General features: G+C 32.6%; 1 protein-coding gene across 5 annotated transcripts in view; it reads left to right on the top strand.

Moving 5' to 3' along the window:
* LOC123713012 (rap1 GTPase-activating protein 1) overlaps positions 1 to 23,282 on the top strand; it is a 199,223-nt gene extending 175,941 nt beyond the window's left edge. For all 5 annotated transcript variants that reach the window (XM_045666476.1, XM_045666477.1, XM_045666474.1 and 2 more), the window contains 10 exons: positions 4,167 to 4,351; positions 15,769 to 15,913; positions 16,662 to 16,937; positions 17,633 to 17,814; positions 18,165 to 18,259; positions 19,149 to 19,508; positions 19,652 to 19,742; positions 19,939 to 20,122; positions 21,244 to 21,410; positions 21,596 to 23,282. In XM_045666476.1, the coding sequence (XP_045522432.1) occupies positions 4,167 to 4,351; positions 15,769 to 15,913; positions 16,662 to 16,937; positions 17,633 to 17,814; positions 18,165 to 18,259; positions 19,149 to 19,508; positions 19,652 to 19,742; positions 19,939 to 20,122; positions 21,244 to 21,410; positions 21,596 to 21,727 (1,817 nt within the window). In that variant the 3' untranslated portion in view covers positions 21,728 to 23,282. The remainder of the gene's footprint in view (positions 1 to 4,166; positions 4,352 to 15,768; positions 15,914 to 16,661; positions 16,938 to 17,632; positions 17,815 to 18,164; positions 18,260 to 19,148; positions 19,509 to 19,651; positions 19,743 to 19,938; positions 20,123 to 21,243; positions 21,411 to 21,595) is intronic.
* The last annotated feature ends 3,517 nt before the right edge of the window (positions 23,283 to 26,799 follow it).

Here is a 26,799-nt window from a genome sequence, read left to right as displayed (position 1 = left end):
GACAGAGTTTATCAATATAAATAAATATATCAGACATACGGCGAATAGGCAAAATTTTATCCTTATTTCCCGTCAAGCTACAATATATTCTACGATACGCTTAATTAAGTTAAAACTGCAATACATTTCTAAAGCTTTATCTGACACCATTGAGAGAATCTTTCAATCTCTGTATTTAAGGAAACTAAATGTTTGAAAAACCTCTGTCCCAAGTTGATTAAAACATTAATTTAATTACGTGGCGCGATGGGGTTGCCTTGGGAAATCAACCCTTTGTGTGCGTCTTACTAGACTAGAACGTTTTTCTTAACCTTAATACGAATGTGAACGTATTAATGTATATTTATAACATGATAATACATTTATACAAATATAAAAAGACAATATTGTTGCCTCTTTGTATACAGTGAATTCAAAATCAAAATCATTTATTCATATAGGTAACACAATGTACACTTATGAACGTCAAAACGAAATGAAATTTACATTTCTGTTTAGTTTCTAATATTACATTTACTGCCAGTGCAATCAAGGGGGTAGAACGGAAGAGAAGAACTAGCAATAAACTCTCGGCCACTCTTTTTAATCGCCAAGTTTTTGTTTTACACAACTTTTGTAAAGAGCTGCAACCATTACACCATGTTCCACACGACATCTTATTACATGTAGTAGTTATATATAACTAGCCTCTTGAGTACTTTGATTCCCAGCGAAACAATAATTCATTCGAGCTGAAACTTACAGTTGAGAATATCAATCTTGACCTATTCCCCTTACTACGCGAACACACAGGAAAACATCTATTCAATACAATATTAATTTTAATTCGGATAAGTAAGTAAACTTAAATATAATTTATTATAAAATTTAAATTTCGTCGTTATTAACACGTTGATATACCAAATTCACGTCTAAGAGCTAAACATAGGTTCCTAGTTCGTACTAATCTGAGAAACATTTTAGACTAGATCCCGTCTTATCCCGGGACTAAATCTGTTGGATATGCGAACGCTTGTTTGCAGATGCCTTAATGGCTGGAGATAGTCTGCATTTAAGTTTGAAGTTGTTAAGACTACTTTCAGTTTGAAACGTCTTGATAAGTTTAGTTCGGGATTGTATTTTTCTTATTGTAGTCCGAGATATCGTTGTTAACGTTATAGCGTATGCAGTAGAAGGTATTGATAAATAATAATCGTGGATCCAATAAAAAAATACCAAAAGTTTTCTTCTAAAATTAAGCTGAAATATGAATGAATTGTTTTATGTCAGCAAGTGATACAAAAATATCAATCTACTATTGGGATAGGTTAATGACTTAAAAATATTACGACTGTGTCCCTTTTACTTGTATTTTAAGATATTGGTATTTTATAAGCTGCCATAATTAATTCAAATTTATTAGAATTTTGTAAGATGTTTTCGTGAGTATTTAGCTTTTAAAAGTACGGGCCATACAGAAGTCTGAAAATGCATAATACTTAAAGATAAAACATTTTTATTGATAATAAATAAAACAGGGTCTAATATTGATTTCTTTGACCCCAAATGTTGTTTACCTTAGAATTTATAGGATAAGACCCGTGAGGCCTGACTTGGGTCGGGACAGCTTTATTAGGTCTAAGTTCTTGTTATTGCGAGGGTAAATCACTTATCTTGATTTCTTGTTCAGAATATATACCATTGGCAAGATTATTTGTGATTGACTTCAAAAAACGAATACAAACATGTATTTTTGTGATGTTTAAATATACACTTTTGCGACCTCCAAAAGCCAGCTTCATAGTTTCTTTGTAAACAACATAAAATTTTATACATTAATAAATTATATTGTGGTACAAATAAACTTCATATTTTTTAGTATATTTTGTAGATGCTTTTATTGTAATTTGCCTGTGTAAAATATCAAAACAAATTGATTACATATCTACTACATATCGTTTAAATTTTTAAAAAGAATTTAGTCGGTACTACAGAATTATATTTAGAGACCCAGGTGTAATTTAATGTTCTACTTGTAACCCTCTTTTCAACGCATGGCCGGTGATGTGTGCCGCGTTGGTTTATGATTCATCGTGAACTTAGGGGTTTGAAGCCTTACCGATGCTTTCACATATGATATAAATACACAAATTTTAAGTTTATTTCAAAAACTGTTCGATAAATAAAAACTTATAGTACAAAGACCGTTTGTTATGTCAAGATACACTACAATTTAAGTGTCAGTTGTCATGTTAAAATCGAACTTCAAATTCAAATTTAGAATTATTAATGTTAAGTAACAACAACCTTCAAGCTACTTTCAAACGTATGTTCGACAATAAAGTACATACAAGATGACAATAATCCAGCTCTACCTCAGCTTTCTCTACGTCAGCTTTCTGACAAACCTGCAACACAATTCCACACATCCGTTAATCCTATAACATCCCTCTTTTTGGTTCGGGGGTAAATATGCAAGATGGCAATGTAAAAAGTACATACTCAGTAAACACGAACAATGCCGTCCCGTGACGAAGAAACATAAGCCCGGAAACTTTACAATGGTCTAGACTAGATCGTTACTTGTGGGATTAGTTCCTTTTTAAGCTTAGGAATACAATAAGGATCAAATACACCTTTTTAACCGATGTAGTGTTACGAACAAACTGTGGTCGTACATGAATGTATTTTCATTGTGTATATACCTTCCTATATAGAACAATGATGAAGAAATCAAGGTTAACTCCTTATACGGCGTTGTACTAAGCGTGTATCACAGTATACAATTTTATAACTACTGCATTTGAAATATAAAAAATCCAGTCAAAACAATAACTCTGATATTGATTTTAATTCTAAATAACTTACACCGGGCTGATCCCTATCGATGAATCGTAATATCTTGTTTAATAACAAACGCAAACGGGCAGGAAGTCCACCTCATGTTAAGTGATACCATGTACACTCTCAATGCCAGAGGGCTCGCGAGTGCGTTAACGGCCTTTTGAGAATTGGTACGATCTTTTCTTCAAATTGGATTGTAAATACTTAGTAGTAGGTAGTTGGTTCAACAAAGTTGTGGTGCGCGTCAAAAACTCGCATAAATACTCAGTTGTGATGACAGACGTCGAGATGATATAAAAAACACAGTTTCAAACAAATTTGATTATTATTACTACTGATACACATTACGCGAAATAGGAAATGCTTTGATCACATACAAGTTCAAAACTAGTAAAAATGAAGGCAATTTGCGATGACTATAGATGATTCAACAATGTTCGAAAAACTCACGAATATCTACACTTATCGTGACTTCCTTATCGTCTATACGTTATTTCATATTAAGGTTTAAAAAACTGGATTTTTTTTAATAAGAATAAAACTAACGTCGAACACCGAACACGAAAGTCCACATGAATCTGATTATTCATCAAAATCTATCTGTATGTAGTCTATCTATTCACTACCAATGTTGTTTTCTATGATACTAACCACTGTCAAAGCTATGGTCCAAGGTGAGATCCACAAAGCAAAATTCTCTCGGGTTGTTTTTATCAATGAAAAAACGGTATGTTCCAAATAAAGTACTATGAGTACTTTATTTACACTATGTATATGATTTGGACGACATTTCAATGAAGGACAAGTACCTAATAAAGAGAACAGAAAGATATATCCAATCCAGTTACTTTAATTATTTACTGGACTAGATTTTTACTGTTTATTCAAGCAGGTAACAAGTATTCATAAAATATTTCATGTTGCGTTCATATTAAATGCTTTCGAGGTTTCCCCCAGTTTTAATTCAAATTAATTGGATTAATGTTTTAAAGCTGTTGAGTTTTAGTCATTACGGTTGCGAAACTCGAGTTTTTACTGAAAATATACATTTATAAATGGTTAAATTAAAAGAGTTTCTTCATGTCATTGACATTATTCTCAGTATAACTATCATTATAATATAATCAACATTTATTATACTTATAATTAACAATTGTAATAATATTGGGGTTGTTATATTCAGGAATATACAACAAGTGTTTCGAATTCCAAATTTAAATGGTTACAATTTGAATAAAGAACTATTTTGTTCTTAAAATATCAACCTTATTTTCATTAAATTTGATACTGACCTATTTTTTTACCGGCCTTATTTTTGATATATATAATTCGTAATATTACAGGTACTCCCCCAACAGTAGTCTTACCTCCCGGTGGTGGTTACTGGGCGGATGGCGTTGACGACAATCCCCCAGATGAAGACAACGAACCCCGTCCCCAACCGGGAACACCTCAGCAGGTGTCCAGACGACCCAACATAGACACTGACGACACCGCCAAGTACTACAGGCGGTTCTTTCTAGGAAAGGTAAGATTAATATAATATTGGGCCCATAGTCTTAGATGAGGGTATAATGAATGGTGCTGACTCTGTGATGACCCCTATAGCAATTATCTTGATGAAAACGGTTTCGGAATTAAGGTGATTTATCTTACCTTCTCAACAAACTTTTACTATATAAACTTTATTTATTTTTCAATTTCCATCTTGTCGACATTAAACACGATGCTATGAAAAAGGAAGAATAATATTTGTTGTACATAATATTAAAACACCGGGCATGTACCACATCTACATAGTTCTCTTGCACGCGGCTAAAAATTAATAGTCAATATACAGTTTCATGCGACACTTGACATTTCCACGCGACGCGCAGTCTGTATGGAATTTTTCGTTAATTATTTTCAATACGCCGATACTTGATCACGGTCCCCTTGACATAAAATGAAAGTCCAATGTGGATGTCCTTTATGACCTTCCAGCCTCTTTTCCGCAATAACAAGAAAAACTGGTCGTGAAGCTTTTACATGAATCATGCTTTATTGAATTATATTATAATTTATTTTGTAGAAGATAGCTGTAAAAATGGCATTAAAGCAATTCTTAAGAATAAATATATTAAAATGTTCAATTATTTCGATAGATACTTAGTAACGAAACAATATATTGGTTCTTAAATGCCTAATATAGGAACCAATATAATGTTGACTTTAGTATACAATATACAATTACTAAGCATATAAATTGCTACATCTAATCAGTTGTGATTGTAACGAGTCGTAAATAGATTTACAAATGACGTTTAAAAATATGCGTACCAATGACACAGTATATCTATGTGAACTCCGATGTGAAACGGTGTGACCTCTAATAGAGCTACTTGACAATAAACAATAAGAATTCTTTAACAGTTGAGAAGATGAACGCCATTTTCTATCAAGCCTTACTTAATGTATAAGAGATGTGTGGGTGTCAGTTTGTTTCTGGATAGATTTCTGAACAACAAAAGAATCTATTTTGAGTTGAGCTACTTACAATAACAATAATACTTTATATTTCTATTATCTAAGTTTTTTTACGAATCAGTGTGCCCTTTTTTGGCAAAGGCCTTCTCCAAATTGTGCTATATCTGCACTGTGCCACTCTCTGCCATGTACAACCTGCTATTTTTTTAATTTGACCTATCCACCTTCTTCTCCAGACACTTCGTCTTCCTCCTATTCGTTTCTTGTACCTCTTGGGCAACAGTTAGTACTTTCTTGCTCCACTTTAATTTGTATTATATCGTATTCGTATTTTGAATTTTTGAACGTCGAACATCTACTGTACATAATACAGTATACATGTGATCGTTTATCACACTGTATAAGTTAAGATCTACATTTGACAAGCTATTACCAACTATTACCAACACGTGTGAACCTTCCCATACCCACGCTCTATAGGCTTACTTTTTCTTTTTATCTTTGTATCATCGTAATTATTTCTATGAAGTTATAGATTTTCACACGTTGGCCAAATTCAATGTCAACATGTAACAAGTTGGGACATTTATAGCTTTATTTGAAGGGTGCTCTAGTTATTCTATATTCTTTTCTACTTGAAGAAATACAATTTAATCTAGAGTGACGGACATTTTCGTACTTGTAAGTAACGGATTTACAATCTCAACTTTCAAATAACGTATAGAAAAACTGCTTAGAAATTATGTAAAATTCAAACATAACTTTTACTAATTAAAGTACCGTGCACTGATGCGTCGTTAGTAGTCGTTACGAAAATTCTCTAACGACAGTGGGAAAAATCGTTTGCCTTCACGCGGAACCGTCTAGCTTCACGCTTAGTGAGCCAGGCGGGTTGTGGATCAAGTAGGGTTGGCATTTGCCAATAATTTCGTTATTATAAACTACACTTGTGCATCTCAGTATTGTAATGGTGATAAAAATCACCTTAAATAATAACGTGTGATTATTCAAATAGTAAAATTGATTCATTTGACAATAATACTTTGTTATTAAAAACTACTATTTATATACTGTTTAGGGAAAACTTTCTTTACCTAAGTTAGTAGGTAAAGGAGACGAAGAGGTTTTTGTGTTTCTATATAAACTAAAAAAGTCAAATACCTATATGATAAAATTGCGGGAATTTCCAAGAATTTCGTGAAAAAATTAGAAGAAAGACGGATACTGTCGCGCAATTTTTTTTATTTTACAGCTAAGATGATTTTGCTTGTTTAGCTCGACGTATGTAATAAAAAAATTATGTGTAACAATGCTTGTATAATTAAATTTCTAGCCAATTATTGTATCAATATCTCATCTATTACATCTATTTTAATTTAGAAATTGGCAACCCTATTTGTAGATGAAGCCGATTACGGAATTATGCCGCAATTTGATATCGGCCGTGTGTGCTCGGCTTTATCGTGCGTAATCTTATAGCACGATTACCACGGGATTACGCACGTCTTCTAGGGAAATTGTAATAAATTGAAAGTCTGCATTTTGACCTTGAGTTGCGCAGTTGGGTAGTTGATTGTATTATAGTTCTAGTATCGTACAAATAACGTTCAATTTTCAAAGACTAACCTACTGCGAATTAATGAAGTGACTAACATAGAGGTAGAAATATGCTTTCAGTGTGTAAAAAAGACTATCAGGAAGTAAAGTGATGTAAATATCGGTAATAATATTTGGCTGATTAGATTTGATAATTTGCCAGTGTACAACACGTTAAAGGAACGGAAAAAACCTGAAAACTCTGCATATTAGGCGAAAGTCTAAGTATCTTTCCGCATGGTTTGCGGGAATCAATAAATAAACGTCCGTAAATATTTGCACGCAAAGATACAGTGACTTCGTCTGTAATTAATACTTTCAATCATAATATCTCAGACCTCAAGAGAATGCTCTGGACAGAAACTTTGCGCTGATAAGGAAGTAATGGCCGAAATTGAAGCCTCGCTAAAGACAAATCGTTCTATAAAAATGGTATTGAAAATTTGTATAGCTGCTACACTTAATCGTTGTATAGGTCTTAAAGGATATTGAATAATGAAATCAAATTCTATCAACAAAAAAAAGATTTTTTTCTATGATAGCCTATAGACTGAGCATTTAGTAAATAATACCAATTATTAGTAAAAAATACCAATAAATTCAAATCCACGTTATGTAAAGAATATGTGTGTACGAATTGTAAAGAAATTTAAAAATAAGCTTGAACTTCCGTGCCAAATTGAAATCCATATATCCAGCAATAAATTTAGGTAAACAAATCCACATCGTTAACTGTAATAGCGCTATTACCGTACTTCCCGTAATACGGTAATGCCTAACTCTACGCGTCAACCCTCCGCTATCAGCTTATATCGCATTTATCTAGTCAAACCCTTGCGATTCGTCACCGTAACCTATTGAACTCGGTCTAATAATTTACGGCATTTATTAAGCCAAGAAAAGTCGAAGTACGACAAAAAGTATTGTTACGAGGAATTCATTAAAGGAAAGGAAAATTATTAAGAAGATGTAAAAATAATTTATAGCTATATACTCGAGGCTTCGTTAAGAGTTGTTGGTATACTCGAAATTTAAAAAATCGCGTTTATATTTATTAAAGCAACTGTATTTATGTGTTCTCGTACCAAATACTAAAGGTTATAAACTTCTCCTGGTTGTATTTTTATAACCAATTCGATTTAGGGTCCTTCAAGAAAAGAGCGTACCAAATCTTAAAAGGCTGGCAACGCACTGGCGAGCCTTCTGGCAATATGACGGCCATGGGCACTTAACATTAGGTGAGCCTCCTGCCCGTTTGCCTCCTGCCCGTTTGCCTCCTATTAAATAAAAAAGGCATGTGGCAAGCAACTTAATGCCAGAGGGCTTGCGAGTGTGTTGCCGGCATTTGTATTTTTTGTAATGTTATTTATGTAGTTTTGTTCCGAATGACGATATAGGTTTGTTAATCCACAGATTATTTACGAATATTAATAAAAATCCAGTTTCAAATATATATTATATATATTCTAACTTTTTTAATCACCACAAATGCATCACTGTTACAAGCTGTACAGACAAGAGTATTAACAATTATTTTCTCATTATGCAAATGTTATGGCAACAAAGATGAGATCTGTCGTCGACAAACTTTAATTACAGCTGCCTGCAAAATTGCTAAAGTTATAACTCAATCATACGAATGTATGGAATGTGTAAATGATATTCTTATTAACACAAAAATACATAGAAATGACTACCTTAAAGTAACAGGATCATGACGCGTTTCATTTTGTTAATTCATTTTTATCATTGAAGTGTAACGTACAAAACTATATTTCGCTGCGATACATAGCTAAAAAAGTACTCTGTCATATTTATTAACACAATTTCGAAAAGACAGATGATGCTCTTTATTTAGATGAGTGAAATGAGTGTGATGTAAATTTTATGACGTACTTCCCGTTTTCAGGGTTGCTAATTTTTGGATCTGAGACATGCCAGTGATGTTTTTATTCTTTCTAGAAGGTGTTAATTGTGCATATAGAAAAAGACACCAGGGTTCAAACGCCATAGTAGGCCTAATAACCTTCCCAAAGGTTATAGAACACAACAATGCTTCAAGGGGAAGATTATAAAGGCACTGTGGTTTTCTGAGTTTGTAGATTATAAAAATTTAGATATGTACCTAATAACATAGTATTTTTTTAAATAGCTTGTAATTAACAATGTATTTCATTTAATTATTATTTCTGACGGATAAATTTAAACTATAATATCAAAAAGCTGTTTTAATTCTACTTTCTACACTCAAATCTTTGAAACTACTGGCTGGAATTTATAAATTATTTGTATGTCTGATAAATAGAACACTTATTATTAATAACAAATAATTAATTATTAAAAGCGTTTCACGTAAAGATGAATTGAAGATCGATAAAGTAATTGAAATCTGTGACGAAGACAGATGCCGCACAAAAGGCAGTGAAATAAGAAAATGCCTTTCATAACGACAAATTGGTTCGAGGAAGATTCTGAAGAGAAACGATTGCAAATGGTGGCATAAAAAAGATCGTTGTACTTTTTCGAGTATATTCAATAAAAATATATTTTTATAACAGATAGGTGTACTCTGTATATATAAATATATTATTATTTTCTCCTCCGATCGTTTGCTGAGCGTCGTGATGATGACCTCGGTGTGGCTCTACTGCACTTTAACGATCCCCAGCTGATGGGACCTGTGTCCATGTTTAAATGATACCTGGTCGATCCATCGTGTTGAGCTGCGGACACTTCGTGTCTTTCTTCATTTTCCCGGTTATTATATGTTTTTCAAAGATCACGCTTCTGGCAATATGGCCGAAATGTAACAACTTTCTCTGGAGTTTGAAAGTCTCAGTGACAAAGTTCCTTAGAATTGAGGCTTTTTCTATAGGATGAATTTGGAGAAAAGCATACGTCGCCAGCATTACATTTCGAAAGCGGCCCATGATTCGGTGTCATAGAGGAAAATGGGAAAGTCAAGGGTGATGTATAGTTTTATCAATGATTAGTAATCATAACAATAAAATATACAGTATTTAAAATTTTCTTAACCTACATAGTTATAATTAAAAAATAATAGATACAAAAATACGTGCGTGTACTAGAATACACACGTAATGATCTACTGCAGTGGAACTTTACAGAAATTGGTTAAAGTTAAATGAGATAAAGGTTAACAAAAGGCTTTTACTATCATAGACATGAATACAAATAATACAATTATTTCATTTTACCTTATTACTACTAAGATTATTACAGAATGTCATTAATTGTAATATAATTATTACTATCATTGTTATCGTTATTATATATTTTTGTTATAAATGGCTTCGAATCACTTCGAATCAACCGTGGTAGGGACAAGAAGAATAAGGCGCGTAACCGAAAAATGTGACGGTAATTTTTTTCCAACGCCAATGAAGTAGTTTCGCTTGAAAAATTTAAACACATTTTCAAAGTTTGGTCCCTGTGGCAGTGTACCTTTAACGCTGGCAGCATATCCTCGCTGTATTGCCATACTTATTCGTTGGGCGAGGAAAGCACCAGCTCTGGAGTCACCAGCACTATCTACCAGGTGCCAACTTAAATCCTACTTTTGTCTTATGTATCCGTCTTTCCATATGTTTATATTATTATCTAAAGCATTTACACAAAATCAACTATTGATGAGTGTACTTTATAATGAGTTAATTACGTGTACAAGTGTACACCTTAGTCGATTATGATAAAATTAAAGATTGATTTCGTTGAAAACTTTTTTATTCAAATTACATTTAATATCTCCTACATGAACATTTCTGTTTTTCCTTGTAATTAGCTATACATATTAATGACTGAATAATTAACTTTAAGATTAGCTAAAACTTTATATGAAATTTTAGTATTACGTGTAAGTTTTTTTTGTTAATTCAATTATGCACTTCTTGCACTTACAAGGATTGCGTGTAAAAAATCGCTTGTTAGCGATAAGGCCACCTGTTGCCTTTATGTAACCCTTTTTTTTATTTTTATGTTTTAAATAACGAAGTGTAAATGCATAAATACGTTTGCTAAACAAAAAGTTAGACATATAGTAATCTATATTTATCTTTTTGACACATACTTTATTCAGTAAATGACGTAAACGATAAAAAACGACATGTCATCCTGAGCATTGTCACTGATGGAATGTTTAGTTCCCAAAAGAATCCCGAACCAATGGCATGATCCATCAAGCAGTAAAAGGGAACATTAACCTCACGTCCCTACAATTACGGTCCTCAGCTTTCAATTTACGTCTTGGGCTATGAATAAGGACAAGCAATGACGGGATTTCAGAACTCGAACCAAACCGCTAATGATAATGTTGCGTAATGGCACTCGAAAAGACATTTTTATCGCATTCATCTATTTCGAAGTTCATGGAACATTCGAAATTCTACTTCCTGTCCATACAACGGATAATATAATTCGAAATTTAAATCATTGTTCCATTCATCTTTTAATAGACATTTAACGAAATATAGTTGCAAATTCAATTTTTTATATTTGTTTTTTTGTTAAATCAAGGTTCGAAATGTTATTCTTAATAATATTATGGTTCAAGTTTCTTTTTGTAAGCCATACATTATTAATATACAATTATTGCTACTCTCTAAGTCAACACCTCTCTATTTCTAATAATATAATACGATATTAGAATAAAGTTAAACTCTTTAAAACATTTACATTAAGACAGTATTGTTATACAATGAAACCATAAAAGCATTTCTCTTGGTATTCCTTCGACATTTACTAATGAATTGTGCTTTCTTTAATTGGAAAAGTACTAATGACTTCCTGGCAGAAGATGCTTCGATTACAAACGGAAACACTAAGCATCGAGACACAATCGATTTATAAAATTGATCACGTCTCTCATACTTATTCATTGTTATCTATTTCTGATCATCCGTCTAAACCGTCATACAAACTCATGTTGTATTAAGTGATACCTTAATATTTCCTTTAGCACTCCAATTAAATACGTAAAACTGTATATAGGGAAAACATAAAGCCGTCGCCGTATTGTCTTTAGCATAGAAGTAGCAGAAACGGTTTGAATATAATTTGTAATTATACCATTGTAAGGCAAATTTATGCGGCTAAATATGTGTAAATAAATACGACAATTGGATAATGTAACTTGTTATCTATTTATGAGCACAGGCGTCTTGATAAAACAAAACAAAAGCGATCATTTGTCGTATCACGGCTATACCTTGAAGCAGCTCCATATTTTTTTCTACACACGTTCATCACTCGGCAATGATGTACAATGCAATGTGGTGGCGTTCTTTAACACCATAGAAATTAATCAAACATCATGATTTGTAAAATGAATGCAATAAGGTATTTTTTATTTATTAGGTTGTATGTACTCCAAGTAATATTAAGGACGCGTGAATTACTTTGGGTTAAGTTAGGTATATATTATATCCTAGCGGTCTTTTTAAGTGTCTGCTAGGTGAGGGATATAGGGTTCGATTCCTGATCGGAGCGAAAGTTTATTGAAAGAAAACAACTTTTTAACCGGATTAAAGCTTTTTGTATTATTATAAACTTATAATTATTACATAATTTTAAATTTAAATTTTTCCGACGTTTCGTGTGGTCACGGTGACAAAACGGTTAAAAATAGTTTTCTTTCAATGTGTAAAAGCTATGTTAACCAAAGACGAAAGTTTATTTTCATAAATTTTAAAACCTAACGTGGAGCCGCGAATTAAGTTCAACGACGTTAACAACGACTTTAATGATTGTGGTTTATGCTGCACACTCCCTCGCGAGGGGTGGGCTTTGGCCTGTTCGGGGTGTATGCCCCCTTCCGGTGGTGGTTTTGTTGCACCCTGCTGATACATCCTACAGCCCTTGGTGGGGCTGCAGCGCGCGAGGACACATAGGCTCTACTCTAAGAAGTCATAAATCTAAATGACTTAACGATAATGTTAGAATTTGAAAACTAAAGAAAAGTGTGAAAACTAATGACACTTATAATGGCTTCGAGTATCCGATGATTTGATGATGTGTACGCTTCTAATTTTTAACTAAAATATATATCTAACTTCATTATTGTTGGGTTACATATCTCGCGATTCGATAAATTTACCAGAAAACGCTGTTAATTGAGCATCGTACCGCACAGAAGACTGACCTACTTTTGATGCAAATGGTCATGAAACTATCGCGGAAACATTTTGCCTATACCAAACAACTATTATGGGAAATACACATTAAGAACTTCGCAAGAACAGTGACAGTCCTTTGTTCACTTATCAAAGTGACCCTCAAATTAAAACAATTGTAAACCTTGTCCGCTTTATAACTGTCGTTAACTTCATATTTAGCTGAAGACTGCAAAGATTTTATTTTATCGTCATAGTAGCATACATAACAATTTTAAATATTTTTTTATTGATACATAAAACCGGTAGAATGTAAACAACGATTCAAAAACCGATAAACAGATTTTTTATTTCTGACGGGAAAAACATTATATATGTATTTATGTAGTTTTAGTCTATATTGCTCATAGACTAAAACTGATATTAAAGTGAAAAAGAAAACGCCAAAAATACTTATAATAAATACTATATTTGTTTTTTACAATAAACACGTAGTATAGCTGCAAAATAATAAAAGTATCTCAAAGTAAGTTTACAGTAACGATATTTTGTATAATATTATATATTTAATAATATATACTACACTTAAATTTCTTTTTCTAGACAACGTATTGGCATACCACTATCAGGATAATTTATGTATTTCTGCAAATAAATAAATATATTGTCTAATGATACAATAGGTTCTGTTTAAAGAAAAATATAATTATACGGTTTAAATATACAATATTAATAGATGTTATAATCAAATGATTAGTCAACGATCTTGTAAGACAAGGAAAACGTTTTCGCTCCCATTTGGATCTATCGTGAACTTTATTTCGACCTATCCATAGGCATAATTATTGGCACAGACAAAATTTACATTCAATGGACTTTGTACTTTTAATTTGTTAAACAAGTGTCCTTCTACTGACAAAATAATGTTGAAACAGCGGATGTTACAAGGTGATTTTGGTTCCTGGCGACAATGTGATAATAATTAAAATTTAAATGGCTCTCAATTATATAGAAATAGCCACAAATAATGCTCAAATGCTGTATATTGTAATCCTCAAACACATCAGCAAGAATCTCTAACTCATAATGTTTAAAGAACTTTATTTCTCATTACAAAATTATATTTTATTTACATTAGAAACATTATGTATATATGAGCGAGATACACATCCAAATTTCAGTCTAGTAGATTCACTCTGACATGTATTTTTAATGCCTTTTGAATTTGTTAAACGCGCTAATACTGCGAATTTTAGATGGTAATTAATTAAATAGTACTTATAAATGTTTTACTAGTAAAATGGGACGTTGAATACACTTGTTCTAACAATTAACGCAATAAGAATGATGCAATGACATGCGCAGTCTTGGTCAATAAATTTACTAGGTATCTGAGGTGTGATAGGTCAATCTTCATTGGATGACAAGTTAACAATTACATGTAAATGACATCATCGGAAATCTTAGGTAATCTGAATCATGCGTTACGTGGATCGCTTCTTCGCGTTTATTTTCCTTTTTATAGACGGTATGACGTTAATATATTTTATCTTTGTTAATGAATTGCTCAACATAGTAGAAACGAGATTTGTGTGAGATACGTATCGGGTATACGTTTTAAACATAGAGGAGTCGTAGATGCTGAACCTGGATCTGACAGCCCTTATGTTGATTTTATTATAATATTATTATTTATTATATAAAAGAAATGTTGGCTTAGTGGCTTAAGCGTGCGTGGTGTGAGGAAACCGGTAATCCGATCACCTACTTGTCTATAAATTAAAAATTATCGAATTTGATACCAATACCCGTATTGTAGGGCCACTGGAATATTACTAAACATTCAATTCATATAATTCAAAGATGTAGTTCTGTAATAATTTTTGAAAACTGCAGACCATGTGTGAATTATAAAAAAAAAACTTCATAGATTCAATAATATAGAATGACTTAAACCCAAACGTCACCTTGGAGTTAAAGACGTTACACATTTTCTAAACTTCCAATGCGATTCGAAGGCAATTTACTATGAATTTTGACAGGAAACAGGAAAGTGCCCGCTCGAGAATGCCACCCTTGGGTTAATATTACAAAATAGGCTTTCAAACGCTTAGTGTCGTTTTAAATTATTTCACTTTAAACAATTTACAAGCGATAAATATTTTTTAGCCTGTTAACTGAGTTAACTTTAATTGATTGAAAATGTAGGTACATTCCTATACTCATTATTTACAAGTATATTTTCTATGAAAAAATCTCTTAAGCATTTCTCAGTTTACTGAAATGCTTCTATTCTACTTAATCAGCTGTATGTCTGTTTATCTTATTGTCTCTCTTAAACGAATTACCTGATCTGGTAATGTTTTGGTCAGAAAACAATTTAGTCATCTACTATAGATTAAACAATGGAAAATAAACATATCCATAATTAAACGTGACCTCTCTAGAGGTATAGATAATACTAATTAGTAGATTAATTAGTTCAGGTTTATAATTTGTGGTTTTCCTGTAAACAATATATACAGTTTCTAAGAAATTGGATAATGTGTACGTATTACATACATGTTGAACTCCTATGAACTTTAAGTTATTTTGTTTTCACAATTATTGATGTTCTTCTAGGCATTTAATGTTGTAGTTCTTGGGGATCAGCTATCTGTGTCTTACGAATCATGAATCGCGTCACCAACTAAGCTATTCGTTTATTATTAGTTTTTTAGTAAGTGTGTACTTATATTTTTATCATTATTTCCAGGAACACATCAACTTGGTCGGTTTTGACACAAGCCTGGGGCCAGTAGTGATGTCTTTGAAAAACGAACACATGGCTGGTCAGGATCACACCAGGATACTTTTGCGACTGCGTACCGAAACTATGCATGGACTTATACCTATTACAAGTGAGTATATATTCCTCTATGTTTAATAAAAAATCTGATGATGAGTAAGTGTGTGATGAATATTAGTGTAAGTCTCACAGACGTGTGTGGCAGAATGTTATTTTAATCTTAATTGCGTACAGCACCATCTATGGTCATCATACATAAGTCTTGCATACAAATTGAACCATACAAATCTGAAATTGGCGAAGCAAATATCAGGCACCGTGTTCTTATCGAATCAATATAACGATCTTCCGTTTTCAAATATTATTATATAAAATCAATAAGTAACAATATTTAGTGATTCATGTAAATGCCTGTCTTATTTAATATTTAAACATTGAAATTAATTGATTAAAAAAGAATTCTACACCTTGCCTAAAAGGTGTCACAGATATCTATCTATATGTAATCGAAGAAGAAAGCTTTATTTTACATTAAAAAAAAAGACATACAAAGTAATTAATAATATTCTTAGTAATCGTAATCATTAAAACTTAATAAATAGAAAAACAACCTTGGGTAGTGTACCTTTAACGCTGGCATCATTTCCTCGCTGTATTACGATACTTATTCGTTGAGCGAGGAATGCACTTGCTCTGGTGTCACCAGTACTATCTACCAGGCGCCAACTTAAATCTTTAATTAGCCCTGTACATTTGAATCCCACGGCCCAAGACTCTCTAATTTAAAAAGAAAAATATCAGAAGCTGGAAGAAGATAATTAATTATTTCTTGTTTAAAAACAAAGCCATGTTTTCTCCAGATGCTGGTAACCTACCCCCACCGCTCAGAATGGCGAAAATGCTGAACGAACAAGTGAATGTCGACAACTTCACAGCTATCATGTGTCTGAATGCGTCTTCAATGATAGCCGCGTATGATGAACACGTTTTAGTGAACACTTTCAAGTTCGGCGTTCTATACCAAAAGTACGGACAAACGACTGAGGAGGATTTATTCGGGAATAATGACACATCTCCGGTGTTTGATGAGTTTTTGGATATGTTGGGACAGAGGATTAAGTTGAAGGATCACAAAGGTATGGTTCTTGCTGGAAAACTAAATACATTTTATATACGTAGCTCAAAACACAAAAATAATATACAAGGGCCTCTGATTTTTATGTCTGTTTCATGATCACTTGGTAATCTAATAGGCGAGTGGATGATCAGCCTCCAGTGCTTGACACTCGCCGAATTTTTGGGTCCAAGGGAAGCCGGTTTCCTCACGATGTTTTACTTCACCGTTCAATGGACAGAAGTGCATTGGTGCACAGCCGGGCATCGAACCTACTACGTAAATGATGAAAGTAGCACGCTTTAATTATGAGTAAAAAAAAATATAAATAAAAATTCGTATAAAAGTTTATTACGATATGATACTGATATAGCTGTATATCCAAAAATTCAAAAAGGCAGCGACGCATTAACTTAGTCCGCATTATGCCTTGGGCGATGTGATCTTGTCAACTACTTGTCAATATCTTCTCTCTAAATTATATTAAATTTGTTTTTAATGAATATTAAAATACACCACCCCACCAAAACATTTGTTTATTAACAACCGACTAAAAATACTTACATTAGTACGTAATGCAAACAAAAACGTCATAGTTTCGATTCCTAGACAGATCATACTGGGTAAAATGTTAAAAGAAGGCGAAGATCTGTTTAAGTTCAATACAAACTTAAGTTTTACGTGTATAACTACATAATACATATGTAAAATTTCCAGGTTACCGAGGTGGTCTAGACATAATGAACGGGCACACTGGTACAGAGGCGGTCTATGAAAGGTTCTACGATCGAGAGATCATGTTTCATGTAGCGCCGCTATTGCCGCACACCGCTGGCGACGCGCAGCAATTACAAAGGAAACGACATGTTGGAAATGACATTGTTGCTATTGTATTTCAGGTTAGGAAATCTAATAACTATATATATAGGGTGTTTTAACTAGAGAATTACTCTTGATAAACCTAAATATTGTATGTATTAGCCAAGGCTAATAAGTACTACGCCCCGAGGTTCTAGCCATCGAAATTAGACTGAAAAATATATCAATCCTATGTTCTTGAGCATTGATTCCATAAATAATCAAAACTTAAACTTAAATTTATAAGTAAATATAATCCAGATATCCGGCATATACACGTATTTTATGCATCTATTTATTACTGGCTTGCAACAGATAGTATATATAAACTATCACCTGTTTGATTAGAAATACATGTTGCAGCTCATTAGCAATATAAATCATTTTACAGGAAAGATCAACCCCGTTCACACCTGATATGATCGCTTCACACTTCTTACACGCATTTATCGTGGTCACGCCCATCGAAGTCGAAGGGGAGACCAGGTACGAGTAAATTCAATCTTCATACTTTTTAATATAACAAAGTTTCGCACTGGACATTTTTTTTGATATTTTGTAAATTAATTATAGCCTAGATTTTTTTGATTCTCTGGTGGATTATTTTGTCATTACGTCAACTGTAAATATTTTCTTTTTTCACATATAATATATTATATTACATTATATTTGATTGACAACGAAATGCATTTTTGAGGATTCCTATAAAAAATTAATACCTTTATGTACTATTGTTTTTGAGAGCTTTGATTACTTTTGCTGACAAGAGAGAAAAAAAATTAACACATTATATTGTCCATAATCTTTACATTTATTGAAATGAAACCATTTCAGACTGATAAATGACGTGAATATTTTTCATTATACTTCATTGTAAGTTTGGGGAAGTTAAGCGTACATTCGTGATATTTGCATTAAGGAGCGGGAAAATAGACAGACGGGAAATTCTCTAGGCAATTTATATGCAAAGCAAATGTGGGGTGGATGCCACTGTTTTTATAAAAACGATTGCCGTGTAAAATATTGGATATTTGTTATTATGGGGTTTAAACCCTTAAGTATTCGAATGTAGTTATTTAATTTTATTATCAGATGTCGTTCTAACTAATTTGTTACAGATGTATTGTGTATTATCTGTTGTTTAAATAAGTTTCTCTCGATATACTGTTAAAAACCTGTAATTTATAAAATGTTTTGTGTACCTTATTTTTGGAAGCACCAACATATTATAAAACGTTATGTTACGCTAAAGTTAATCTATGGAGCTTTAGGTTTTTGAGACATTACGTTCCTCTGACCCGATTACTAAAAACATATTTTTATCTCAAAGCATCTATAATCTAGGTAATTTATATTTATAAAAAAATGGTTTCAGGTACAAAGTGGGCGTCACAGCTCGTGGGGACGTACCATTCTTCGGACCGACTCTCCCGCAGCCTTCAATATTCCGCAAAGGCCGCGAATTCAAAGACTTCCTCCTCACCAAGTTAATAAACGCTGAAAACGCATGCTACAAAGCAAAGAAATTCGCTGAACTCGAGCAACGAACCCGTATGTCATTACTCCAGTCGTTGGCTGAAAAGTTGAGAGATAAGACTGTTGAGTTCCTTGGTACGGGGGCGCGATGTGATATAGGAGCGGTTTCACCACAGCCTGAGGGAACTCCGAAACAAGACGGACCGGCTACCAAGATATTTGATACAGTTCGAAAAGTCATATATAATTCGAAAATGAGGTATGTATATTGTAATTGTTGATAATTTTATTACTTAAAATTATTAAAATCAGCACCATCTAGTATTCCACTTACAAACTACGTTGTACAATAGATGGTTATATTAATGCATTGTAGCTAATTAAATTTCGTTTTATTTTCAGATCACCAAGTGTAGACACGAATCTGTCCAGCGATAGTAATAAAAATAACGCGTGCAAGCGAGTTTTAGCGCACGAAATACCAACTCCAAATGTAAGTTGACATAATTTATACATAGTACCAAATCGTAGTACGCATAGTAAACATCAAAGATCTTATGCATCACCTGTCCTTTATTAAACCTAACGTAAATTGAGGACTTCTTTAACATACATGCCTTACATGAAGTCGTCTAGTTTTCCTATAATGTATGCTTCTTATTATAAAATGTAAAAATAATTGCTTCCAGAGTGGACGATCAAAGACGTCCATACCATCCTCATCAGCCAGTGCAGTGTCAGTCCGGTCAGCGGGCGGTTCCGGTTCCGGTGAATCCAGCCCAGATGTGACGTCACGAGCGGCTGCGCCACGCCCTCCGCTACATGATCATAGCGATGACTCCAGCCTGAATTCTGTCGATCTTGATCCACTTGGTCAGTATTTAGGAATAATCTGCGGAAATAAATCGTTTTTTACGTTTGTTGGTAGTTACTTATCATTTAGGTAAAATATTTTAATATCAACACGTAAAACATTTACTATTTATGTAGTTTAATTAAGTAAATAACATATTTTCATATATTTAGTCAATAAAATATTTTTACCTTAGATACTCGAACCATTATTTCATAAGTCTGGCTAATCAGTAAAACTGGTATATATGTGAAATAATAACAAGTTATCTATCTATCTATGATGCCATTCTCTATAAAGCGTTAATATATTAGATATATATTGGACCAAATCTAGTATTACATATATAGTTTCCACTATACAATATAAAATATATTTTCATTCATACTAAATACATACCATATTCACTATTAGATATTTTATGGAATTCTTTTTGTAATTAGATGACAAGGACTGGTTCAGTTATGGTAAAAATATAACAGGTTAGTTCCTGTACATACAAATTGTACTCTGGCACAGTAACTCGTAGTACACGGGTATTTTTTAAAGACTTTCCATCAGCGCCGTCTCTTATTAATTATTTACCAAATGCTTACAAACTTTGTCTGTTTTGTAAGGATAAGTATAGTATGGGAATTCTTTTAAATAATATGTATAATTAGATGCACATTGTGTAGACTGTCGTAGTTAGATGGATGTGTAGATTTATTTTTAATCATAATAAGGTGTACCCAATTTTAATCGACTTGTATGCCTTCTACATGCTCAAAATAAGTTAATTCATATAGCCAAGTGCACTTATGAACGTTAACAGGAAAGATATTAAATTGATTCTAAGCTTACATTTACTACGTAGAACGGGCAAAAAGAACTGACAAGAAATTCTCCGCCACTCTTTTAAATCGTCAAATTTAAGTCATACAAATTGTTTGAACTGGAGCAAATCAATCCCAAGTATTATTAGTGTCATTTATGTATATCATATATTTAAATAAACGTCAAATATATAAAAAGCTTTATTGATTATTAACGAGAGTTTTGAATTTATTCAGCGATAATGCTAATTTCGCTTGGGACTTTGTGGTAAAAATTCGCAAAAATTATTGTTTGTTTTATACTTATCATGACTATTCACTTGCAGGTGGCGTTTACGTGGATAGTGACACTGGCTTAGAATCCATGTCGTCAGCTGAAGCAGGCGCAGCCAATAACAGAGAGGCCATGGTGCCTCCGAGAGACGCAGATCAGTTACGGCAGGAAGTCTGCCGACTTAAGAACGACAAATTGGACCTTTTAAAACAGAATATTGTGAGTAATTATTTTTTAAGTAATTTTTTCACATACCTTATATCGACAATACATTTACGAAAATTGAATTAGATATTTGAGGTGCAACAAAAATGAATCAAAATTAAATGTGTACAAGATTTTTTAGTTAATGCTCAAATATGTTGCTTTTGAAACAAAAATCAAAAGATTCCATATTGTTTCAGACATGGCAAAACGAAATTAAGTCCCTGCGTGAACGAGTGATGTCTCTACAGGCCGAGTTAGCTGCGGTGGGCAAAGAACGGAGACGGGAAGCCACCATTATACCCAATACTACTCATGATTCCACCGCTTAGATTATATATGGCATATATGCATACGGCTTGTTTTAACTTCAAACAGCGCCATCTCTGTTTATTGCGTTAAACGGAAGCAAACGAAAGTTTGTATGTTTGTTATCCTTTTGGAGTTTATTTTATAAATGTTATTGAAATATTCGCGGTTATTTTTTAGTTTTTGTTAGTTTCCGTAGATGTAACATAGTGCTGACCTATGAGAGATATAGAAAATTAGTGTTTTCAATTTCTTTCATTAGTATTAAAACTAAAATATGCCGCGAAGTTTCAATACCATCAAAATACAAAATTAGCTAATCAATGTCTTTGTTTAATCATTCATTAACGAATTTTGTGGTAGAAATCTCATCGGAATTAATGATTTGATTGTTAGTGAATTAGATTTCTGTGAAATTAATGCTAACCCGGCCTAATTATAGTGAAATAGTGCAATATATATATATTATACTATTTGTAGAAAATTATATACTACAACAACAAATATTTTTCCAATATTTATTTATACAACAGACAACAGTAAAATATCTTTAATAAAAACTTATTTTGTGATTATTTGAAAAACTTCTATTGCATTGTTTATAATCAAAATAATCCAATAAAAATTTACAGCTGCGCACTGACTGCATCGTAAAGTATATGTCAGCACATTAATATTTTCTAATTATTAAACGCTATAATAGAGAATGTATCGATTTGACCTAATTTATAACTATCATAAAAATATCCAACCTGTTAATTGGGATGCAAAAAAACCGGTTGGAAGTAGTGATTAAAAAGTAATCGGGTTTTTTATTTGATTTTTGTAGTACTCGAAGTACGATTTCTTATTAGAAAATAGATTAATTCTTGTTATAAAAACTGGTACCTACGAAAGCCTTCGATCTTGTAGCCATAGTAAAATGAGGCTCATTAGAGTCCTATAGGAGTCGATTAGAATTTCTATTTTATATAAATCCCAGTATATATTTTATCTACATGTGTAAAAGTTTGCAATTCTTGTGTTTTTTCTAAAGCAAAGTTTTGTACTATATTTCTAAACATTTATAGATATAGATTTTCATATGTACGTAATCATTTTCTCAGCACATTTAAATTCCATTTGGATTTTGGATAAGTTTAATTTAGTTTTCCAGTGTCAGCTGGCTTTGTAAATATAATTTAACTGGTCTAGGACTATACTAAATAAACAGTATTTCTTAATTTATGCTTGACAGTTAAGTATCGTTTCGAATGTCTTTGAGTTTGATTATGTTTTGTTGATTATAATTAATATTTTATACCAAAGTTAACATTCCCAACTAAATAGCATAATGGTTTCGTAGCACGTATAATAGAGATGAATCAGTATTCTTAAAAAAATGTAGCATATGTCTAAGTTTACATTTAGTTAATATTAAATGTAATCTTTTAGATTTTGTTCATCTGTTGATAATGATAAGTTTAAGAACTACTGTTGATTCTTCTCTTAGACTTAAACCAAATCAAGCGCGGAGCGTAAGAATATAGGTATAATTGTAAGAGATACTATTGAATTATATTAATAGTTATTCAATTATATTGTTGTTTTATTGATTTCATTTTCATACCTAATAACTGCTCATGCAATATAATGTCTTTCGAGCCGAAATTTACCACGAGACGTCGCAAATTGATCAATTGGCGAAAATGTTGGCGTATAATTTATCTCTCGTTAATAATTTTTCGGATATTTATAAACTTGCAGATTTCGTTATATTTGGATGACCTGTACATGTACACCGTATCTGCAACAGTGGCAGTTTGAGTGTAGAAAATGTACAAAGACAACACCAAATATTTCTTATTTGTATAACTGCTTTTATATAAATACTTTAAGCAAACGTATTATGTAACCGTTAAAAACGTTGTATAGAAGTCAGTACGGCTATCTTTTACCAAATAAACTTATTTATATATGTTAAGCGCCCTCTATTGTATTTCTATATAAATATTTTAAGAATACTTCAGATATTGTTCAATGTAAAGAGAGAGGGCGCTATTTTAAAATAGGTTTATAATGACCACTGATAGGTGGCGTTTCGTTCCTTAAACACAAAATGCTGGAATTATGCTACGTATTGGTTTTCAAACGCTGCTCATTATTAGCTCTACCCTGAAATATTAACAAGCTGCTGCAGAGCAGCCGTTAATTGACGATTTGTACTCTTAGAGTAAGATTAAAAATGACTTCCGTATATCAAATTTAATGTTTAATAAACGTAGTAAACGTCGTCAATGTATGTTTATGACATTTCGAATGCTACTATTTCGAGTTTGAATTTTAATTTCAGAGACCATAGTGAATAAGATTCGCCGAGTTTTTCTGTATGAAGTTCGACATTTCTGATAGCGCTCAAAACGTGTTTACGACATGAGATACCGAATAGAATATGGACCTAAGACTATATTAATGCAGTTTACACATTAGAAACTGATTTAGTTATTTTGAAGTTGTTGCTGATAGTGCTGATAGTCAGCGATGGTACGTGATAACTCTCACGTACCTACTCAATACAATTAATTAGTTTGATGTGAAGTTATTTTTAGAAAGCGGGATGTCGGTTCTTATAAGGAACTTTGGAACTTCCTATTAGTTATTAAAGAAATAATTTTTTAAGTGTTGTATGTAAGTATGATCCACAAGCTGCTTATAATCATTACAAATGGTTTTTCAAAACAAATCGTGAACAAAATACGTTCATTCATTTCAAATTCATTCAATTTTACCAAAATCGGTTTGGTACTAATAATACAATGTAAGTTTACTCCATAAAGTTACTTGTGAGCGTTTGGGTACTAGGGTCTTACTATAATTTTCGGAAATCCAGACGATTACGGCAGATGTCTATTGTCAGCTACCGCATACCATGGTTGAAAACGTAGCTGCCAAACAACGAAGGCTGGTCAATCGCCTTATGCCACTATTGCTTCACGACGACCCTATACCACACACTGCAAAACAAACTGCTACCAAATTAGAGCAGCTTCAATTGGAATGTCTAAGACACACACCGTACTCCCCGGACCATGCTCCAAAAGATTACCATTTTGGATAACTTCTTGCAAGGGAAAAATATAACTAATCCCTTCCCGCCTTCAAAGATTTCATTGAGACCCGTCCGAATGTTTTTTTATGAACTACCTATAAGATGGGAAAAGTACAATGGTACATACTTTGATTACATATATTCTGTTTAAAAAATCTACTTTTTGTTTCTCCCATATCATACGCCAATTTCATGTTTCATATATCTAATATTAAAATCTTTTTATGTATTTTTATATTATGGTAAAATTACTGTTAAAAATCATAGGCACTACATCCTTTTGCCTTGTTGCCTTAATATTAATTTACTGATACAAAGCCTCGATGGGAGAAATCTGGGTCACCCAACAATTCAATTGTCAGACATATGGCATTGCGGCTCAATTAATGATACGCACTGTGACAAATCACTATTGAGTTGGCGCTAATTTGCGGCGCATACCAGAAAAACGTCGATTTTGCTGCACTATAAAAAAGCCCAAAAGATAGATTGAAGACAGTAAAATGTAATTTCAGTTTAGGAGCACAGCTTTAAGTAGTTCAAATCACTGGCGCTACGTTTTTTGTTCTGGGCCTCATATTTCTGTTTCATGATCATTTGGCAAGTAGCCTTTTGTGCCTGACGTACGCCATGGAATTTAAAGGGCAGTCGGTTTCCTCACGATGCTTTCCTTCACCGTTCGAGTCAATGTTAAATGTGCCCAAAAGTCCATTGATGCAAAGTCTGGGATCTAACCTACGACCTCAGGGATGAGAGTGACACGATGAAGCCACTAGGCCAACACTTCTCGAAACTGTATTAGCTATTTGATGTATTGTAGTAATATATTTAATGGATTTATTGTGTGAAATAAAAATAATGAATATTCTTAATTTTATTTATATTTTTGATCTTTGGATGGCCCTTGCACCTGAATCGTAGGATATATACATTTATGAAATAATGATGTTCATTACATCATATAAAAATATATTCAAACATGAAAATGATTCAAATGACTAACAATTGATCTTCATAAGACCGGGTTTCTTTTTCTCATATAAATTTTCATAACGCCCCTTCAAGATCCTTATATGAGATGAAAATAAATCGTATTAAGACAAATATGATTTAGCCTAACCCATTCAATAAAGATGATATTCGTGTCAGTTTTATAAAATATAAATGTTTTATAAGCGAGATATAAGGCAATTTATATTTTTTTGGCTATGTAGTCGTAGTCGCTTTGTAGGCAATATTGCAACTTTTAGGACGCGTAAAATGCGTTAGAAATGATTCTAGGTCAAAGTCAAAATAACTGTAGGTTTGTTTACCTTACTGTGTAGGTTGGTTTGTACACTTATGAACGTCAGAAAAGAAGTTAAATTAATTCTTAATTTACATTTACTACCAATTCGCTATTCAAGGGCGTAGGCGGGCAAGAAGAACTGGCTAGAAACTTTCCGCCACTCTTTTTAATCGCTAAGTCTTGACTCATACAAATTGTTTGAACTGGAGCAAATCAATCCCAATGATTAGTATCATTCAAATTCATTAAAATTAGTAATAGAAGTTATCTCAATTAATAATCAAAGCAACATAAAAATCAACGATCAATTGACTTGATCAGAACACTTCCTGATAATCAGACCATAGAAGGGATTCCATCGAATACACGACGAAAACTTTTATTATTTTATATTTTGTACAATGGGCTATATAGCAGTTTACAAATCTATCCTATAGATTAATAAAACTTTTTATTTCATAAGAAATATTGCAATATTTCGAAGAACGTGTGGTAAATCGTACAACGTCAAGTCACCAGAGAGCACTTAGCTAAAACGCAAGTTGTGTACCCACATAGCAATGTGGGACAAACAATGTTTTTAGAACAAATGTACCGGCAAACATTATTTTCCAAGGACCGTACAATAACAATAGGCTGTAATCTAACCATATAATAGCAAAATGTTTACCTGCTCGGAAAATAAGTCTTAGCTTTTTTCATGAAGTAGACCAGATGTC

Source organism: Pieris brassicae, chromosome 8, assembly GCF_905147105.1.
Source record: "Pieris brassicae chromosome 8, ilPieBrab1.1, whole genome shotgun sequence".
NCBI lineage: Eukaryota > Metazoa > Arthropoda > Insecta > Lepidoptera > Pieridae > Pieris > Pieris brassicae.
The sequence above is the reverse complement of the archived record's forward strand: the minus strand, read 5'-3'. Positions and strand labels throughout refer to the sequence as shown.